At 38.9% G+C, this 23,060-nt stretch overlaps 1 protein-coding gene across 1 annotated transcript in view; it reads left to right on the top strand.

Annotated features, from left to right (window-relative positions):
- Ten-a (Teneurin-a transmembrane protein) overlaps positions 1-23,060 on the top strand; it is a 496,598-nt gene that overhangs the window by 453,106 nt on the left and 20,432 nt on the right. The window contains exons 9-16 of the mRNA XM_018506604.1: positions 6,046-6,323; positions 13,214-13,333; positions 13,936-14,588; positions 15,151-15,364; positions 17,873-18,137; positions 19,370-19,500; positions 19,689-19,835; positions 20,512-20,719. Of these exons, the coding sequence (XP_018362106.1) occupies positions 6,046-6,323; positions 13,214-13,333; positions 13,936-14,588; positions 15,151-15,364; positions 17,873-18,137; positions 19,370-19,500; positions 19,689-19,835; positions 20,512-20,719 (2,016 nt within the window). The remainder of the gene's footprint in view (positions 1-6,045; positions 6,324-13,213; positions 13,334-13,935; positions 14,589-15,150; positions 15,365-17,872; positions 18,138-19,369; positions 19,501-19,688; positions 19,836-20,511; positions 20,720-23,060) is intronic.

Raw genomic sequence — 23,060 nt, 5'->3', positions numbered from 1 at the left:
CCCCCCCCGCGCGAGTCTAATTAATATTAAAAGGCCGAAATTAATAATTAGAGGCGTCGCGCTAGCGGCGAGAAAGCAGGCGGCGGCTGTCGGAAGGCGCGGCTCGGCGTGGCGCACAGCTATGCGCCGACGTGCCCTCCGCGGAACAATGGCTGCGAAAGCAGACTTCATTATCCCCCGGAGCGTGTTAGCAACGATCGTAATTTTTCACCTAAGAGTGGGATTCAATTTCAGCTGTGACGCGTCGTGTTACCTGTGTCTCTCTGTCATCTTATCTTCCCTTTGAAACGCGTTTGGCTGGACCGGCGCGAGCGGACCGGGGTATCAGATTTTTATTAGGATTCTTCCTACGTGTACCTCCTGCGGGACCACGGTAACGTTTCCCGACGCTGACAATCGTCGTACCTTAGAAACGCGCTTCGTCTGCGCTACGCGATCTCAAGGGAGATCGGAGATAAGCGCCGCTCGTGACAAACGATCGAGTATCAGCAGCCTCCGAAATTTTTCACGCTCCTTTCTTCTCAGAAGGACCCATTATATTTTCTAGTGGTCTGTAGGATTATTCGAAGTAACGTTATGGTATATAGGTATCACTTCAAATGATAGGTAAGTTAGTTTGAACAAGAAAATTTACAAAGGGACTTTTTAACTAAAGGGACGGGAAATGATGGGTAATGAAATCTTTACAAGGAATGTATTCATTATTAGATGTAGAAGGGAACTTATAAAAGTAGTGGCAGAAAAAATGTAAAGATAAGTATCTTATCTGCGGATTATTATCTTGTTTTAAATAGGTAAGTGATTTAAAGATATATTAAATGGGATGCTCAGAACATCCTAAAAAAATGTTAATTTTAGAGTTACATTTTTTACATATAAATATATTATGTTATAATCAAATTTACGTTAGTTTCTTATATCCTTATTAGATATATAGAGGAATGTAAAAATAATAAACTTTAAGACTTTATAAGCATCTGGACGATACTTTTTACTTTCCTTTTCCAGAATAAGGGTCTTAAAGAAAATTATACCTGAGAGAGATGCTGTGGCAACTCCATCTACTTAAAGATTAATATCCGAAAGAAATGGAAATATAGTATTTCAAACAGCTAAAAAAATAAAATAATTTGAATAAAATTAAAAATAAATAATTATAATCAATATATGTTGTACTTTATTAAGTTACTCAAGAATGAAAAAAGAGTAGGAATGAAATGATTTCATGTTGTTTAGTATTTAATATCATCGATCTTGACACGTGTTTTCCACTTCTTTCAAAGGCCATCCTGTCATCCGTTAAATCAATAAGAACTCACGACGCGGGGAAGCTTTCGAAGCTTGAAATGGTGCAGGAACTGCACGGCACTCGTCGCTGCCAATCGTTCCTGCGATGGAACATGCGTTACATCATAATTGGATCACACGCTCGATTCTATCCTCAGCCCGCGCAGCTGAAACAGTCCAATCTTCCACTCAGACGACACTCAACTCAATATGTGGCAGCAACGCCGCTCGCAATTACCTCTTTAACTTCCAATATATCAGACAGGCGTCCAATTGGTTTAATCGGTGGAGGTGTTTTGTACACGTTCATACAATCCACGTCCACCACCATCGTTGTCGCCCGGTTGGAGAAACTACCTGCTTAAAGCGACGGTGGGTCCTTTCGTGACCGGACTACGACTTAACTTAGATCAGGAACATCCTAACTTCACAGCGGGACTGCGTAATCCGCCCAGGTTGCTGACGATCAAACTCGGCGCTCCTCGACCTACTTTTACATTGGTTAAAGGAGCATCCGCACGTTTTCGAACTTCCTTCCCGAAAGTCGTGCCGCGGCAACTTCTCGCTTTAGCTTTACGCTTACGTCCCTGAGTTAGATTAAGCTGTCACAAGAAAAATCGTAAACCGTTCGAATCAAAGGCAAGAGGATTTCGAAATTTGCAATTTCTCATTCCCTATAGCAATCCCGGTAATCTCGTACACTTTTGTAAATTCTCACAAAACTAAATATTAAATTAAAAAAAACATACATACCGTCAATAGCGGTACTTATTTATAATTAAAAATGCCATTTGTATTCAACTATGATATTTGATACAACTACGATAGCACTGTAATCTTTAACCGAAGCTTCGCGGCAGAAACTTATATTTCTCTCACGTTCCCTTCAGCGCTACTAACGATAATTAGCGAAGAAAGAGCCGTGCATCGTGACCGACGAGCCAGAGGACGAACCAACCGGTAACTTAATCCATCGTATCGATTAGGAAATATAACCCAATTCCAGCTAACCGATTTACTCGCACAAATGGATTAACCCGGCTTGGAGGGGCTACGGCGTGAACACGCCGAATTGCTGCTTACTCCGTTCTTCCGCAGTGCATCCCCGGCTTTGCTATCTCTCCTTTTTCGTCGTTTATCTTGTTTTCAGCCACTCCCCTCGCTTCATTTGTCTGTTACGTGCAATCAAGAATCCGGTTGTCCCGACCGGAGCGCCCGTACATCTGTCCGGAGGCTCTTAGAGCCCAGCCAGGGAGTTAGATTTATTTATTTCCCAGAAAAAACTTCTGGGGCTTCAATTCGGAAAGTCTAGCGGAATACGGAGGTAATCGCGAACCGTTATAAATTAATCATAAGAGTTAATTAATGCGTAAAACGGAGAAAATAATTCTGTTAAACTAATTTAATCAATAATAATTAATAATAGTAATAACAAGAGCGTCAAAGCAAATATTATTAATATTAATAATACAGAAATACAGAAACGTTTATTAGATAAAACCATTTTGCATTAAACCATCGATTTTGCTGACGTTTTCGGAAAATTTATCTTTAAATTAATTAGATGATTGTGTACCGTAGATAAAAAGTTATGCACAAATTAGAAACAATCAGCGTGCGTTCAAAAAATTGTATATTTTTATTAAATCATACTTCTCTGCAATTGAATTATGTTTGAAGCATGTCCACTGCCGTGCGCGGATAATTCGGAGAAATGAAGTAAGACTATCTTTGGCTATAGTCCAGCTTAGAAAAAAATTCCCATTATTTTGCCATTAAGTTTTTTCCTCCCCAATTTTTGTCGGACGTTGAGCACGCCGATACTTTTAGTAAATTAATTTTACGGTGCTTGCTCCGTTTCTAAGTTAATGATACCGAGGAAAAAGTAATATTTATTACGCGGGATTCCTTCTCTCGCGTATCGTCTTTTTTTTTCTACGTCGCCGCGTAAGAACGCCCGGGACTTTTGCCAGTGATATTTTTTTCACGTCGTGTCTGATTGCTTCCTGCTTCAGAAAATATGAGCGGACATTTATAGGATTGCAAAGCGTCAGGATCTAAGCGTGATTATTTATGGTATTTGTCGGACTGGGTTTGTTAAGCAACTTATAAATTACACGCGGTACACGACACATTTCAACGATTCCTTCACGAGAGATGGAGACGATCATTTCTGTGAACTTTGCAAGATGTCTGTCTCGGTTTATCTTTAGAATTTTCTTTCTTGACATCTACCATTTTTTGACAAATCTTTCTGGATTTAAAGGGATGAAAAATATTCCAAACTGAAATAACATTTGAATTATTGTTAGGTATTTGTAAAAGTTTGTGAAGTCATCGTTAGATGTTACTAGAATTTACTATTAACTTCTTTAATTATATATTATTGTATAATGTTGCTCTGCATTATTATATCATCTTTATTCCTTGGTTATCAAATTTAATATTTAATAGACGCTTTCGATTTTTATTAAATTTAATACCGTTAGAATAGGCCGTCTTAAATTATTGAAACCACTTATGGCATAAACTTTTAGCAACAACAGATTCGTCCTAAGTTTTACATTAAACTTTTATGGCTTCAACGTTGTTCTGCTTCTTGTTATAAATAAACGAGCATCGTGAATGTACTTTATTAGGCATCAAACAATTTAATAGCCAAGGAATATAGTTTATATTATAATGCAGGGCATTCAATATTATGATACGATATATAATTAAAAAGTTTTACATTAAATTCTAGTAACATTTAACGGTAATTCCACGAACTTTTTTAAACGCCTAATAAATACGTCTTGAAAAAAAAAATTTATTACAACTGAAAGATTATTTTCAAAATGTTGATATTTGTGGAATTATGAAAAAAGAGAAAACTATTGGACGATTCGACCGAATTAATTCTTCTGAATAAATGAAGATTATTCGACTGTTTCAATATTTTTTAGAAAAGTGCAAAATATGTTCCACGAACGATATATCGTGTATGAGTTTTACTTCGAGGAAATATCTTTTTTTAAACCACTTTAAATCACTTACATCCCGTGAAAGTGAAACGTTACCTTAAGGCGATAAGTTCCGGATTAAATCCAACGTTCTGACTGCTTTCCCGTCGAACCCGACGTAAAACCAACTCGGAAGAGATTTTTCGTAAGTATTCGATTCGAGCAGCCGCGCCTCGTGTTCAGGCTTTATACTACGTGAATTTTTAAGCGGAAAATCCAATATTGGTGCCGCGCAGCATTGTTAAGTTCCCGCTTGTTTCCTTTTTCTGGTCGCTTCAGTACTCCCCTTTTGCCCTTCCCCCTTATCTCTCATCCCTACCAGAGACGTACTGTCAATCGAGTTATTCTTACGGGATTTCAGCCACGACGCGCGCATAATGCTATTCATGAGTCCGCATGATTATCGGAAAACTATATTTATCCTGGGCACCATATTAAATCCCTGTTTCGATGTTGGCCTTTCATCCGATGTCGGCTATGGCCACGCTTATCCTGGGCCTCTCGTTGAGGGGACGAAGATAAATATCGTCGATGATGAAAATAAAATCCTTGACACGGGTTCGACGGGTAGGGCCTCGACCTCGTCACCCCCGCGAATGTCATTTTCGGAAAGCCCATGGGTTTCGTGCGTCTCGTGCGGGCAATATACTCACGCACACGCAGCCTGCCATGTAGGGCTTAATGGTGGCATCTGCATCTTTTATAAGCTCGGCGTTATCTGCATCCCCGGACGTGCACCACCGATGCTCTCCGGTCTATGTACGTACCACGACGCGATCGCCACCTCCGCTTGGCACACGTGCACCAAACAGATACCGGTCGTCGATTTATCGCCGGTGCGTATCGCCCTCGGAGTGACGTCGGATCAAGCGACCCGCTTTGGAGTATGTTGCAGTCAACTCTCCCATTTATTACCTCGACGCACCGATACGCCGATGAGTATCGGCATGAATTTAACTAATAATCAGCAGTAAGCGAGACACATGTGAGATACTGATCGACGTTGACTCCGTTCTGATTCGCAATCGCACGGACAATTTGTCACCATAGCCAATTAATCGGTTTACAGTTATTAATCGCGACGATCGAATCATCGAAGTAACCTGAGCGTCTTAATTTACTTCTTAATTACAATTATGTAAAAAACACTTAAAGTATCTTATTTCAGGTCTACTGGATATATAAACACCAATTATGGTTAAAACTTCACAGACTGTACTAACCGTTAAATTTTCACTTTGAGTCTAAATGATTCGTTTACGGAAAGAACGGTTTTGCTAAAATCTAATATCTATCTTAAAATTTAGCTAGATCTAAAAATAATTTTATTGAATCATCAAAAATTTATGTATAAGTATGTACTTAAGCGTTAATGACGATGGAGCAAGAAGTTTCAACATTTTAACAACCAGTTTGAGTGTTGTACATAATTATTTTGATAGGTTAAACATTATTTTCAGATCTGTATCTAGCTAAATTTGTATAGATACCTACTTCAACAAAATCGTTCTTTCCGTATTACTGTAGTACACTGAAAGAAAAGAGTAACTGCTGTAGCAAATTAGATGGTAAAATATGACATAGCATTTTTAATTGGCTGCAGCAGCCAATCTTTTCTTTCAGTGTAGATACGTTAAATGTAATCTTGCGTGATTTAATATACATACGTATGTACGATGCATAATCATGCGGTTTAATGACTTTCGCAACTCTCTATAGGCGGTACCCTAATACGGGTTATTTCTTGTTGTTTTAGGCTTCCGCCACCGCAACAGCAGGTGACGGTGGGTTCTCTGGGCGGCGGTTTAGGCGGTGCCGGAAATGGCGGTACTGCCACGGTAGGCGCGCAAGGCCAAGCCATGGTGATGCCAGGTTTTCCTCTTCGTGCCGCAGCGGTGCCGCACTATTCCCCGTATTCACCATCGCGCTTTCACATCGACAAACGTTGTCAGCACAGGTGCTCTTGGAAATGCTTCTCGATCGCTCTGATCCTCCTGGCTGTGGCGCTGACGGCGATGCTGGCGTACTTTGCTGGTAAGTAATCATCACGTTAAACCTCTGCTGAAACAAACTTATCTCATAACTTTGAATGCGATCGAATGCGTGCATATAACTGCTATAGCTCTGAATATATATAACAGCTGATTTTAAATTAACCTCCTAATATACATGATAATTTTCCTTTACTATACACGATGAGTTGTTCGTATTTCAGGTTAATTTTCATAATATTTTAATAACATCTTGTTGACGTTAAAGACATCGTTAAGACGTTATTAAAACCTTTATTCTGTAACTCTTAACGACAGTAACGATATCGTACTTGTCGTTGCATATATAAAACAGATTTTATATATATATATATAGTAAAAAAACTGCGCAACGATAATATAAAGACACCGACTTTGTCGTTAAGAGTTACTGAATAGAGGCTTAAGATGTCACTTGACATTATCTTGCTCCTAGTATTTCAAAGAAAAACAATGCCTGGGACACAAATGATCTAACTCGTGTGCACTAAATAGATACCAGATTAGATTAATGTGAAATGAAGCTGTGTTAAAGATATATGCAACCAAATCTATATCTGTAATGTATGAAGAGAGTGGAGGAACAGCTATTTAATGCAGCTATTTAATGCAACCATTTCATAAATAATATTTACCTCAATGTAAATTTGAATGAGCCGTTTTTATTAGTCCCAGAGCGCACGTCCGAGTAGTAACATAGCCGCCGGCGGATAGTCGGACGCAATTCTATTGCTGGCTGACCCGAAATTCACGGTACAATAATTCATTATTAACTTGCAAATCTGGTTACGACTAACCCAACCCACCTAATGCTAAAATCCATCGGAACGTCGGCATTACTGCACCATGCTAATCCCTGTACGCACAGAGGGGGATTATACATATGACTGACACCATAACATTCCGCGTGAAGGCATGACGAATTTCGTGTAATCATGCAAATCATAACTAAATGAGATTCACAAATATTAGCAAGCACAAAATTCATATTTTCGCTTTATTTCTAAAGAAAAAAATATTAAGTAATAATAAATGCGAGGTAAACAAATTTATTTATAAAAACACCTTTTTCAGTGCCATAATAACAGTCAATTTAGATCATATATTTTAAGTTTAATAAACAAAAGCGGAATCAAATGAACAAAGCATGAAATTAATAAAAAGGAAGAGCACAAAAGAATCAATTAAATTCATGTGAGAAAAAGAGACAAGTAATCCAAAATATTCAAAATATTATGCAGTGCAGCTGTATATTTGTTTATAGAACACATTGTATACCTACGATATATTGACACTTTTCTTGCAATGTCGATGCATATAATATTGCCGCGCAGCAGCGTTATTTTACGATTGATATTTAAACACTACATTTTCTTGCGAAAGAAGCAGTTTTTGGTTATAAAACACGCGAGTCTGTTTTATTTTATGTTATGTTGAAACATTTGTTTCAAAAAGATATTGCCAAAGGCATGTTGTCTTATAGATTTTCGAAATAGTGCCCTAAAAGAATTATTTTCACTGTTCAGTTCATCATAGTATTCATGATTTTCATCTATGTTATAAAAGAATTCTTATGTAATATATATATATACACGTATAAAAAAGAAAAATAGAAAAAATAAATAGAATTATCATATTTTTCTTGCTTGCTTTTACTAAAATCGTTTATCTTTAATCTTGAATTTAGCTTCTCTTGTTGGATTACTATTATCATATCCATAGAGCAGAATAATATAATCGTGCGTAGACGATGTACAAAGTTGTATTCGGGAAAATTAAATACTGTTCAACAGCGGAAGTCCGGATCTTCCGTAGGAAGCGTAGCTACTGCGTAACATTGCCAGCGTAATGGTTCATTTAACATGGAGTGGTTGGCTCCATCCGGTTAGGGAGAGGCAAAAATATTGCCCGTCGATAGCGAGGAAGCGTTTCCGTGGCATGGGGTGCGTTTTACCCATAACACTCGTAGCTGAGGAACTACACATCCATACGTCGCACGATCAGGGAGAAAAGGTGAACTCATATACGAATCGATACCACGCCTTTCTATCCGTCAAAATAATAGTAACTGAACTCCATAGGAGACACAGAAAGGTACTTTATCTTAGATGGCAACACTAGTGTGCCTTTAACGTCCTCAAATGTCATCAATTAAAATTTTTTTCCCAATTTTGATTGTATTCGCTCGAGGAGGAGCGGATTATCGGAATTTAAAAGTACGTGTCTTTGCTAAACGAATCGGGCAATTTCGCAGGGCAATGGCCTACCCGACGTACAAATCGATAGCCGTGCAACTAACGGCGCACTACCTCGGTGCGCCCTATGGCTAACATTGGTAAACTTTGCTGCATAAATAACAACAGCAAAACCCCGCGATGTATGTAAACGTGAAATCTTACTGAAACTAAACACTACGACGACATTCTTGCCGTTAGTAGCTGGCTCTATTAACGAGCTCTCGGCAAGAAAACGAGAGACAAATCGTCCTCGTTGATCCGCGTCGTTAAGATCAACGTTGAAAGAACCACGTTAGGTTATCGTTACTGCAAAAAGGTCTGGGAAAATAGCTCTACCAGGTCCGTTATGCTAATGCAGGAACCAACGGGGTGCGAGGCCAAAGATACGCGCGCACAGGCTTGAAAATCACTGCATCTCCACGGCGTTGGGTCCGATTAGAGGAATTAATGCTTGCCTGTTATCAGCGTACAACAGAAAGGAACCTGCTTCCTTCCCTCCTGCCTCTTCTCCACCTTCACGCAAATCGTGTTTTTGCATTTTGCATCTGAAAATCCGTACGATGGTCATGGTCCGACTTGCGAATGTATTAAACTTCATCATCCGAAGTCGCAGGGACTAAAGGGATTTGACGGGAAAAGGAAGGGATGCGAGAGTAGCTGGGCCGTATTGTACTCTGCGAATCTATAAACACCCCTTCTCTGCGGAACTGTCCATCTCGACTTCGGCGTCCATGTTCTTCTTCCACCTCCCCATTCTGTCTGCGTGTCGCAGGAAGGGGGAGGGACGTGGTGGAGACTGCAAAGTCGGTTCTCGGCCTCGAGGAGACTGCTCGCCAGCTGTTATTTCTGCATTCCAGTAAATCGAGTCTGGAATCCAATCTGCCTGTTTGCTACTGTATCCAAACTACCCCGCAGCCAACCTCCAGCGTTACCTCTCTCCGACCTCCCCCGCGCCCGTTTCTCTTTTACGGTTGCTGCAGGTCCGTCTACCCTCTCTCACACGAGCACACACACGCACACGAGCACACATGGCTGCGTATATATGTGCGCACACATTGCGAGATACACGAAGCTGTGCGCGAACCCTTCCTCCTCGTTTCGTCCTTATTCTGCCTCGCTCCAGAACGCACGAATTTTGCATGTACGCGAGTTGCCTTGCTTTTCGGTAATTTGACGTATGCTTGCTTGCTTGCTCGCTCGCTTGTGGTCCTCATAGGGCCAAAATCATTTCGCGACAAGCCACTTTCGACGTGGACTTCTTCCACGATTTCATTTGCAAGTAGCTAACGAAACTGTTGCAACGGTAATTCCTTTTGACAAACAGTCGTGAAGTTGAGAGTTAAGTTAGACAATTTTGTTTGTTACTTATAATTATTTTTAATGTGTTTGTAAGTCATTTGGAAATAAAATTTTGTGTAGGTATGTACCTACTTTTGCTAATTTTTTATAAATATTTAAAACGCGAATCACAAGTATCCTGCTATAGAATTAAAAGTAAGAGGGAACAAAAAGATTTTCAATTTCGTGGAATACAACGCAGCCCAACTATTTGTATCCCTTCCTTCTTCCTTCAAATCCTCTTAGACTCTGCGATTTCGGATAATAAAGTCTAATACACTACTTACAAGACGGACTTTGACCGTCGTACAAATTTTTAAATTTCGCATAAAAATCCTTCAATTATAATTGAAAACTGATACAACTTTAAAGTGACAACTTTTTATGAAAGGTCATTAAAAAACCGCGATACAATTCAATTGCTTGTTTTCTGTCACGAGAGAACATTATTACTACGCCATTAATAGTTAACTCGTCAATAATAACGACATAGCAGGCAGCTCGATAACGCTGTCGTGTCTGGACTCACGCTTCGGCGGATCGGAACGAAAGGGTAGACGGATCGATTGTAAACATTTCATTATAACGTACGAGCGGAAGTGGGCGGTAGAACGGACCGGCCGGGGTGGCGGCGGGATAATCCTACGATAATCCCCCCTCGTGAACGTGCCCGCTGTCCTTCACAGTCGCGCTCGCCTTTTCCATCCCTTGCGAAGGCAAGGTAACAGGCGGTATAACGACCCCTTCCGTAGCTCGCATTATGGCCATTTTAAATTTCCGGTGGCTCATCGTCAAAACTCGGCAATCTCACGTTCCATATATATTGAATTTTGAGATGACTTTGTTTCGCAGTATTGTTCTTATAGCTAAACACACAGAACGTCTCGGAGGTCGCAGCTGCCGGTAGATTAAATTGCTTAGAGATCCCAAGTGTAAGCTCATTTTGCATTCGCCATCCGAAGTTCCTAATTTACAACGTCAAATATTTTAGGAACCAACGGCTACGATATTAAAGCGTTGCTAAAATAAAGTCTATATATAAGATAAACTGAGAAACGCACGGCTGTATTACCGAAGATTGATATAGGAAAACTTCTTTTCGGTATATTACAAATATCGATTTTTTTTTTATGTATAAAATGATTCGTCCCTTTTCTGTTAATCGTAGTATTAGTATGTCGAAATTACTGGGTGATTCTTTTTTTCGATATCCAGTGCGATATGTGGAAAGTTGGATTGCTGAGTTGCAGCGACGTGAAGCGGGAACGAAAACGATGCCACGCTGACTGGCATATACGCGAAATAAGGTCATTCACAGTTCACTGCAACTCAATTTCAGCGATAGTTACATGGTGGCCAGGCAACGTCGATCCCGAAGGAATAGTCGCTCTTTTCCGGTCATTTCGCCTATCTCCGGTCTGACATGCGTACATGTGTACATGTACACGCTCGCTCGTGTCCATATGCGTACGTACACGAAAAACTTTTACGTGTACGCCTTATCTCGCACGTATCGCACAGCTTCCTTACCTCGAAGAAACTTGTCAAGGGCCATCGTCTACACAAAAGACTTTTCTATGGCCAGGGACAAAGTTATTGGGAAAATTATTGGGGGACTTAGGTATTATTCTGCATTTATTAAATTATCTAATTTATATGCTTTCACGTGTTTACGTGCTACTTCTTTCGTATCAAATATTGAAAGCTCACTTAGGGTCTACATTTTATTTAACGCTATATTTTTCTACATGTTTTAGCAAAACGCTATAAAGATATAATAAAATAATAATGTACATGACAATGGCAATTCCACTAGAAACGGTACACGGGCGTGCGCAATAACGAGTGTTATTATCACGACAGAAAGCTTATACAATCCGCGATACGATAAATCGTGGGGCGCGAAAACGCGTCCATTAAATATCGGCGCCGAGTGTATCGGCGAATCGCGATTTGTCAAATCATCCGCGCGGCAATAACACGCAAATTCAATTATGCGTTATCGATGTTTTGTTGCGTTGATAAGCCAAGAGGTCGTTAGGCGGGGTTGCGTTGGCCCGGGCCTGCCGCTTTTTAAAAACTCTCGTTAAACCGCGTAATTAATTCGTGGCGCTCGCGGCGCACGAGACAGATAATTAATTAAACCGCAATATCCCGCCACGGATAAGGGTTTTATTGCCGAATTTATCATGGCGTTTAAATTCAACGAACTTGCACTTATCGCTCAGAAAACATTAATATAAATGACCTGAAACTTCAGATAACTACTGATACAGCATCAACATAATTGGATCTTGGATTATATCAGACGATATTAATTGGTTTTTGAGGGATCTTTATCCAAAACTTGGATATCGTTTGTCATTGGATATACGGCTCCCCCCCCCTTACTTCAAAAGACGTAACTAAAAAATTAAGATTTTCGAGTTACTTACTATCTACTACAATGAATGAGTTAGAAAAATATTATTCTATCAATTATTAAAAGTAATCTAACTTAACTTTATAAAAAATCATCACAATTTAAAAATAGTAGTTTTCGAGAAAGAATCATCAAAATCGCCACAAAAAGAGTTTCTGAGAACTATGAAATGAAAACGACAAAAGTGATATTTGATCATGTTAAGAAATATTATTTTACCGATATTATTTAACTAGTAAATTAAATAATTTTCCGTCAAGTTGATAAATAGTTTTCCTCTTTTCTAGGAAACTCAATTTTTCAAATTAATTGTAACATTTTTGAAGTAAGAGAGCGATATTATAATAAATATTATTGAATGAGAATCGTCGATTATTAATCTCGTTTTATTGAAATTTAAGAAAAAATCACTATTTTGTTGAAATTAAAGAGAAATATTATATTGTATATAGACGATGTAAAAAAAGATATTACAGCATATACTAGCCCAGAATTCTTGATCTGATGAAGCAATATTGTACGCTCGATACAACTGTGATTTAAGCCGTGAGATCTCAAACTTTATTACAGGGATACGTTGTTTTAAAAGTTACTCGAGCAGGAAGGTCTGGTTGTCATGGGAAATCTAGTGTGCTATCGTAATTCGAAAGCGATTGTCCGAATTTATGAACCCATTAGGCTGCTGCCAGACGTTCGACTAAAGCCGTTCTTGATTCCTGACGCTATAAAAGCGTCGCACGGGCAATACTATTTCGTACTAGAATACTGGTCGTACGTTGCAAATATAACATTTGTGTCTTATACGCGCGATTGCGCGTAGGGCATTTCTCTCTCCGCACATAGTAGATTTTCATCTTTCTTTTATTCTAAAATGGAATGGCTTTGTTTACTTTCCAGCAGTGAGCTCTATGCGCCCGATAGACAGCACTAACTGCATTCTGGTTCAAGATATCAAGGCTGTCACTCACGAAAACGCACACATCCACGACTCGATATCCACGCAGATCCCCACAGAAGGTAAATATCGAGCGGTATTAATTTGCATCTACTCTGCATGATGTAAATACTCTCGCGCACGGCGTCATACGCTAATTGCTTTTGGGAAGCGCGAGTGGATGAACATTTCATCAATATAATATCTTTAGCAAGGACTATGTCCAAATGTCATCCGCTGTAAAGATTTCACACTATGAGCTGTACCAATTTCAAAAGGTAATTGAACAATTGAAGTACATTTGACACACTTGATATGAAGATAAACTGAGAGATATGAAGCAATAAAAAAACATAAAGAGTGCGTGATCTGCTCCACTTAAAATAAAAATATCTGACAATATTCTATTTATAAAATAATATTTTTATTTTCTTCTAAAAATAATACATTTAGAAACAAAAATATGATATTCTTCCTTTTAGTTGTTTACTCGTTAAACTTATACACCATACAGTTTACATTTGCAATCTAAATTCTAAATGAAAGTCACTTTGCAGTGGAATAAGTTAGAAAGAGATTTTTTTTTATAAAAAGACTACTAGATTTTATTTGCCATATGACTTTCCTAACGATTTGCTACTGTGTCATCCAATGTGTTACATCCTCGTGTTTCTCTCTCGTATAGAATCCCTGCCTACGAGTACGGCGGAGCATTCGAGCGCCGCGGACAGCGCCGGTGATCAACAGAGCGATCCGCAGATCCAGCAATCGGCGCAGCAATGGCCAGCCGTGCTCGAGCTGCAGGCCTACAACGTCGCGCACTCCGCCATTATTCAGCCGTACCATTTTTGGAACACGGAGTTCCGTAACAAGCAGCCAGCTTTCATCAGGCTGAACTTGACCCTACCATGGGGTGCGAATTTCGCAGTGTACGGCAGACGGAACGTCGCGCCCAGCGTCACGCAGTACGATTTCGTGGAGTTCGTCAAAGGTGGCAGAGTGGTCCACAGGTTGAAGAGGGACATCACTGCCGTCAGTTTTATGCAGTCCACCAATCCGCAAGACATCCACGTGGAGCGCGTGCCGCAACCGGTCGCGCTTTATCAACACGTGCTCATTAAGAGGACCATTGTGGAACCACTGATGGTCAATGTCAGTCTACTGCAGTACTTTGACACCGGTGACTGGTTCCTGTCCGTATATAACGATGAGTTGCAGCCTTACAAGGTTACTTTGGTCGTGACGGAAGCCGAAGGGGTTTCCACTACGTGTCCCAATGACTGCTCCGGACGTGGATCGTGCTACCTTGGCAAATGCGATTGTATAGACGGATATCAGGTGCGTTTTTGTAAAATTATCTTTAAATTAAATAAGAGAAAAATCCTATTTTCGAAATGGATCTTAATAATATTCAATATGTAGAATTACAATTATATTTTTCATTTGTATAAACCGCGTGCCGATTCAGTTTGTCGAAATGCTCCTTTTTACATCAGCAACAAAAAATCTTAGGAACATTTAAAAAAAAAATGATTTTATAAAAAAAATTAAAATTTTACATTAGAAAGTCGAAAATTTAACAATTTTTTTTGCACATGAACGCAGCCCACAAAGTGAGAAAAAAATTTCCCATTTTGTCCAGCTCGTAATTTTCTATATGTAAAAATTACTAAACTCATAGGAATACAAAAAACATAGACCCTTTGAAAGTAGAGATTTTAAGCTTTAAAATCCTTTTCTGAAATTAACATTTTATTTATTTTTAACGAATGTATTTTATATATAATTTTGAGCTAAAAATACGATATTACTTTTCTCTTCCAACCCAATAATTATCTTTAAATTATTTGTTCATTTGAAGAAATTAAAGATTAAGGAAACCAAATTTTTGTGATTCCAGGGTGCTGATTGCAGCAAAAGCGTGTGTCCGGTTTTGTGTTCTTCGCACGGACAATATGGTGGTGGTGTGTGTCACTGCGAGGAGGGTTGGAAAGGCGCGGAATGCGACATACCGTTAGGTGACTGCCAAGTTCCTGACTGTAATCAGCATGGCCAGTGCGTTAGAGGATCTTGCGTCTGTAATCCCGGCTGGAAGGGCAACTTTTGCGATGAACGTAAGTTGGGTTGATAGAGGATCAATCAAACGACATGCGTTTAGGAAAAAATTTGAGAAGCTTATTTCGAGATATTGAAAAATTTAGGAGTAAATTATTTGCTTCTAAATTTAATTTATATTTTCTTATATGGATGAAAAAGGGAAAAGATCGACTGTATCGGAATATCGGAATACTTTGAAAAGATCTGAATACAATTTACGAGCGATGACGTTTCATTGCAAATGTGCACGACGTCACGGCACATATTTCAGCCTTAAAAACGGCTTAGCGGAAATCACGGGTGACGGAAAACGTTTACCTCGAACATCTATTTCTGCCCCGGCATCGTTATTTCTTCATGTTTGTCACAGCATCATTAATTTTCCCATAATTCAAGCGTACGTCCTGGCCCTCTATCCGGGGAGATTCAAGATTAGTAATGCAGAGTCCCCGTCGGTGGGAAACATAGTCGGCCTGTGTACAACCTATAATTAATGCACGCGGAGTTCTCCAAATTTACATATGGGTCAAGCCATGCCAATTCGGCGCGACAATTAGTTTCGTATTGTTTCGCGGGAATTTGAATAATACACAGGCATGTGCGCGCGCGCGACACGCAGCTGCGTTCGATATGTTATAATTTCGCGTAGCCCCGGAACTTCCGGGGACTGAGTGACGCACGATATAAATGACGAGATTATTCGCCGGGAACGAGACACTTCGTCTCTGACATTCTCACGGTCCTCGTTAGAGATACGCTCGCCCGTCGCTTTTTCCTAAACGCAGGCGAAAACGGTATTAGTTCCACGTCAGTGGAATATGTCAGCTCCAATCGTAAGAACGATAAATTTCAGGAGCGGAAACGGATTTGCATTAGTTGCGACGGCAAATGAGAACTAACTGGCGAATAAGAATCCGAATCAAGAGTCATTTCTTTTAAAGAATTTCTTTTAGAGACAATAGCAATCTCTGTATTATATTTTATATATTATATTTGCATATGATATACTCAATACATACATGATTTATTTTATGACACATTCAATTTCTGAAAGATTAATTTTCGTTTTAATTATCAAAATGACGTAGAGTTAGGCAAATTATTCCAATAATTTTTTATTTAACTTACTATTCAAATAAAATTTTATTTATTATGTGCATTATTCTCATTATTTTTTTTTTTAATTATTACTTGCAAAGGAAGCTCTCCAACTCGAAAAATGAATTAAAAATATATATATTATTAAACTTTAAATTAATCTAAAAAGAGTATGCAATTAATATTAAACATTAATTAATAGAACCGTAATTAATGTATATTACTTGAATTTTTATTACATACAAAAATAATAATTTAAGAGATACAGAGGGAGAGAGAGAGAGAAAGAGAGAGAAAGGCTCTCTGAAAAGGTATGTAATATGTAATTTCTTTCTAATTATATAATTTAATTTTCTATCCACTTATTTAAGTTTTTTTTTGTTTATCAACTTTTAAATACGTTTTGAAAATGAAACATTTCTAAGAAAAAATATACAATAATTTTATTTGTTCTATTAGCAATAATACAATATATAAATGATTATTATTGATTTAAATTATTATATTATTCGATAATATATGTAATGGAATAATATCATTTGTATATTTTTCGTACATTTAGTAGATAATGAATATATATATATATATATTATTTGAATAATTATTTAGATAAGAATTTATTTAAATTATCGTTGAATCGAATAAATTGTTGATCGAACAAAAATTTGTTTATTACTTACGAATAAATTATGTCTTGTCTCTTTTATTTATTATCTATTATTTAAATAAAATTTTGCCTATTTCTGCCGAATGAATAATTTCCTAAAACTACCGTTTCGCTTATCGTTCACGACTTAGAAATTGATGTCTCAACATTTTTACCGAAAAGAGCTCATTCCGAGGAAACATTCTGTATGTACCATTAAATACACTTAATGGTATCATACTTCAACGCCCAATTTACCGCGTTTCGCGTTTCTACGTTTCACGATGGCGCGCGAACGCACCTGTCAGGTTCTAATGAAAGCGAACAAATCTATGATCCCGTTCGATCAACGTCGCGCATACATAATGCAAGAAGAATCCGCCAGGAATTTCTCTCATCTCTCGTATCCCGTATACATATAATCCGCCGCCCCCGCCGCTGCCGTCGCTGCTGCGCCAAGGACGCTGTGGAATTAAGTTTCATAATTTCCCCGGGGCAGGTGGGATCTGCGGGAATAATGCAATTGTTCCGATGCCATAATTTAAAAAGTTGGTCCATTCGTCCACGCCATGGACGCAATCAGCGGCGCCCGGGCGTGACGGGAGAGGGAAGACGGGGATGGGCTCTGATAACTGACGGGGTGCGCCGGGAATGCGTTCACCACGCAAACGGGAAGTTTATCCTTTAACGAGAAGCTCCGCAAGTTGTGCCGAACCGTAAAAACGCGATGATTTCTAATCTAAACGCGCACTCGATTCATTTTCTCTCTCTCAACTTTCAGCCGACTGCTCTGATCCGAACTGCAGCGGCCACGGCGCTTGTGTCTCCGGCAAGTGTTACTGCAAGGCCGGCTGGCAGGGCGAGCGGTGCAATCAGGTTGATCAGCAGGTGTACCAGTGTCTGCCCGGCTGCTCCGATCACGGCACGTACGACCTCGAATCTGCGGCCTGCGTTTGCGAGGAGCATTGGACGGGGGTCGATTGCTCGCAGCCGAGTTGCGGTCTAGACTGCGGACTTCATGGATCCTGCGAGCAAGGCCGCTGCAAGTCAGTATACACATATGACGCACACACATACTCCGTCCTTTATATATCGTCGTCCTTTATGGGCCTTCCGTGGACGTGTTGCGACCGGGATTTCGGAATTGGGTTACCCGTTGGCGCAACCGGCCAACAGCCGCTCTCTCCGGGATTGAACGAGGAAAGTGACGCGTGTCTCAACGACCAGGGTCGTTTTTCTCGGATTAAAGAAATTCCATGCGACCTCGATTCGTTTCTCTTCCATATGACGCCCACACCTCGCGCAAGATCATTGTTTAATGCGGGAGATTTGCGGAATTGTGCGGACGTGGCGGCCATTTACGCGCGCGCGCGCGCGCTCTCTCTCTCTCTCTCTCTCTCTCTCTCTCTCTCTCTCTGTTTCATAGAGTGTGACGTGCAAGCTTTTTGCAACTTTTACGACTGGAATAGATTACCGGGTAATGCCGCGTCGAAGAGTGAGAAACGTCGTAAAGTTTTCAACGAATGCACGAGGGAGGCACGTCGTGAAGCATTTAATAGTAATCCGCGCTCGAGAAGGAAAGAGAAAGAGTAACGTTTTGTCGGGACATTGAAATATTGTGGGATAGATGTGGGCGAAGAATGGCCTAAAAATGAGTAAATTGCTCGCCAGGATCGCAGGCACAAAAGTTGAGGCTAAAAAGGTGAAAAATTGCGAGAAAAAGGCTCTGTCTTACGAGGCGCCAACTTATCACAACTCGAAGGACCGTCCTCGTCCCTTCCTACTTTCCTTTGTCAGAATCAAGGACGCGAGAGAGGATCTCCTTTCTCATATTCTAAAGCTGACGCCTCTCGTCTACTGCCCCCTCTCTTCCTCCCCCCCTTTTTCTCTCGTTCCATCCCCAAGAGTTGGCGTAAAAGAGGCTCTAAGTGCAAAAAGTTCCTCACTACGGCAGAACAACTTCGGAACTCAGTTCAAACTCGCATTTTTTATTGCAGCCGGTATAAACGACGAGAAATTATTTTACGTTCGGCGATACCGCCGTTTAACATAACGAATCCTGTTAGAAACATTTTCGTATCGTGTACGAAGTACGAAACAATTAATATACCAAAACGCGAGTAATAGGTATATACGTGTAACAAAACAGTATTATTATATTTTCTATGTGGATACTCTCACTGTTTTTATTTCGCAACTTCGGTTATTGAATAGAAATTAATTAATATCCGTAATACATGTAAAATCTGTGAGGTGCGAGGCAAATTTATATTTTTAGATGCCACGATGACTGGACTGGAACGAAATGCGATCAAAAACCGTGTGATTTGCGTTGCGCCGAGCATGGTCAATGCAAAAATGGAACCTGCGTGTGCAGCCAAGGGTGGAACGGAAGGCATTGCACATTACGTACGTAAAAAATAGAAGACTATGTTATCACAATAAATTCGGTGTTTTACTTTGTTGTGTGAACATATATTTTGCTATCAATAATAAGTTCTCCGATACGAAACGACGCAATATCATTTTTCAATAATCGATTAGTCGACTGTAATTATTGAAAACGATGTCTGGAAATGGTTTTCTCTCTTTAATAGCCGGATGTGAGAATGGATGTAGCCGCCATGGATTGTGTACCCTACAGGATGGCGAATACAGTTGCGAATGTTCAACCGGGTGGGCCGGCAGAGATTGCAGCATACGACTCGAATTGGAATGTAATGATTACGTTGACAATGACGAAGGTAAGTCCTCAAGTAACCCAGTATTAAATCAACACTGATTAATGGCATACTATTGTCCATCTGTATCTAACGAATATTACTCTTGAAAAATCAATAAACGGAGGAAGGAAATTTATTGATTATGAGATAGTATTTGCCTACAGGAAAATGTTAATTGCATTCTACATAACATTAAACTATAACAGCGTGAACGAAATGTCAATTTTTATTACTGGCATTTATCCAATCTTTTACTAAGCTCATAAAAATATAAAAATGAGAGAGATAAGATCGTTTAAGGATGTATCATGTGTGTATAATCTCTGCATAAATGATTGAAATTAAAAATTTATACCTTCCGTATAAAAATAAATGTTAATATACGTATGAAACACATCAATAAACTTAATATTTATTTAACAATACAATTTTATAGTTTAAATTGAAAATTTTCTCATTTTATCTTAATTATTTTTTAAAAACATGTCTACTTATAACAGTTTTTGATCTTTGTCGTAAATCACTATCAATCTTTTGTATTATTTTCACATATACACAAATGCAATATAGAAAAATCTATTTTGTTCATTTCGTTAAAAAATACGTGTAATACATCCTTAAAAGATTATTTAAGAAATAGAATCTTATCGAGTGCAAGACATGTTCGAGTGGATATCTAACAGATTGCCTTTCTCAGATGGCATGATGGACTGCTCTGATAGTGAGTGCTGTTCGCACGAAGCTTGTTCAGAACATATCATGTGCCTTGCTAGTAATAATCCCGTGGACGTTCTTCTCCGAAAACAACCACCCAGCGTCACAGCGTCCTTCTATCAACGAGTAAAGTTCCTCGTCGAGGAGAACAGCGTACAGAGCTACGCCCACATGGACGAGTACACGGAAAGGTAAGATCGATCATTTCCACCCGGACGGATTAAAATTCGAATTAGAGTTCGCTTAGTCTCTTACTTTCATAAGATAAGCGGGAGTGACGTGTTCGAACGACCGAGAACTTGCCATTCCTTCATAACATTTCTGACAGATTTTTCCCAACACACATTTTCTCTTCTTTTTATTTTTGCATTAATGTTTTAGAGTATATATACATAAACGCGGGTAACGACTCGGTCGATCGTAAACGTTGCACACATGACATTTAATGAAGATAAAATAGCATAGCTGCGTGTCATAGTTTGGCCTTTTTACGACTTTCATGCGACCGCGTATTACTTTTCTCAGTTTTATCGTTAGCCAGAAATACGCGTATCATCGTGTTTAGTTGAGCACTTTCATTCCTTTTGATACGGCACGCCGTGAAAATTTGTCTTCGACGTATGCAATGAACGTCCTGAAAAGCGTTATTAATGTCAAAATTGCAGTTTACAGGACTGACAAATTTAATGTGCTAAAATACAATATATCGCGTCACGCTGCACACGGTTATCGAGTTATGAATATTATCATGTAACTTACGCGTTTTAATTATCTTGCATATATGCGTGTACGATGCTCACCAATAATTTCACGTGGACGAGACAAAGTTAATTAAAATATATTTTCAGCTTTGAATACGTATAACTTGTTTTTAATTTATTGTGGAAGCGTAATATAAATTTTGTTTATGAAATATACGTTTAATACAGATACAATACAAGCTGTACGAAATAGATACACAAAATCTGATATTGTGAAAGAGAATCTGCATATTCCTCCCCTACATAAATTGATAATAAACAGAACCTAATTGCGAAAACGATCGATGGGCTAAAATAGTAACAAATTCAGGAATCGTAGTCATCGTAGTCTTGTCAATATCGTTACTTTATGTAATTTGCAACGCAATATAAAGTATTTCGTTAATTAAACATGTCACACATCGAAACTATTGGTTTACGAGCTGACGTTATATGCAAATATTACTTAAATAAAGATACTGCGATTAATTATTTAATGATGTTTCCCCCATCGTGAGCAACCGTTGAATGCTACAAAAATTTTATCGAATCGTCATGAATCCACATCCGTAACAGCTGAAATATCAGAAGAGCCCCCGGTGGGTGACACCCTGCAACCCTCTAACCATCCTTTCCTAGTGTTTCACCCCTTTCCCCCCTCCGAATGCCAATTGTATCGATGATTACTTCGGAATCATTGCCAATCAAAGATTTTTCATTAATTAATCTCTGTGTTTGTGATACAAAAATTTTTTTTAATGCATATTTTTAATTCAAGTTATTAACTGTCATGCTAAATAAATAAATACATGTTAAGTTTGCAATTGATTAAATTCATCTCTATCTTTATACGTTACTGAGGAGGAGACTATTTATTATTAGTCTAAGAAAAATTTGTCATTAAAAATCATTAATTTTTCATTCATCGTTAATGCACAAGATATTTTAATATAATAATTAATGGATATATTATATTTTACGTGAAATCAATTAAGATGATGCTTTAAGCAATAAGGTATAACAAAAAAAGTGTTAAAGAAATAAACTAAATACAATTTCCAAAAAGTTTATATTTTTTAAAAGACACATGTAAGAATTTTTTATCAGATAAAAAATTTTTTCTGTCTTCCTTTGTTCGGCACTGAAGAAGTGATTATCGATATGCGGCTGAACTGGAAGAAGCCGTGACGGTACTTCGGGGGTATCGTGTATTTTGTCTAGTGTTTATCCTCTGTGTGTAGCCCTTTACCATCACCAGATTACCAATCACCCTACAGCCGAAGACCGAAAAAAGGCTCCGTTCTGCCTACGGACTGAATGACAAAAGTCTGCATAACGAGAATATGCTAGAGACTTGCTTTTGTATTACCTTATTATTAGTTAATTCATTTCTCACGCGTTAATGTACTCTAGGCACTGTTCGTTATCGTCATAAAGTATAACAGTACTCGGCCTACGCGCAATATAATTAACAACATATATAAGGAAGGACAGAGATACAATTTTCAAAATTGCTTTCCGACACCAATAATCTGGCCATTCGTTAAGCGATTACGAGAAAGGAGTTCATATAGATAAAGCGTACGAATGGTTGAGTCAGACGGGCAGAGATCAAAACTCCCTTAACGAGAATTTGCAATTATCTGTGAAAGTCTGTGCAGAGAGCTATCGATGTCAAAGAGCACAAGCGCCGTGACTCGCCCACTCGTAAAAGTATTTCTAGATATGGTAGACACAAGTTTGAAATTTCTCGTACCGTCGCCTTCTTTTTGCTCCACGAAAACTGTCTATA

The sequence above is a fragment of the Trachymyrmex cornetzi genome, unplaced genomic scaffold (assembly GCF_001594075.2).
Source record: "Trachymyrmex cornetzi isolate Tcor2-1 unplaced genomic scaffold, Tcor1.1 scaffold227, whole genome shotgun sequence".
NCBI classification, from domain to species: domain Eukaryota; kingdom Metazoa; phylum Arthropoda; class Insecta; order Hymenoptera; family Formicidae; genus Trachymyrmex; species Trachymyrmex cornetzi.
Note: the sequence above shows the minus strand (reverse complement) of the source record. Positions and strands in the feature narration are given on the sequence as shown.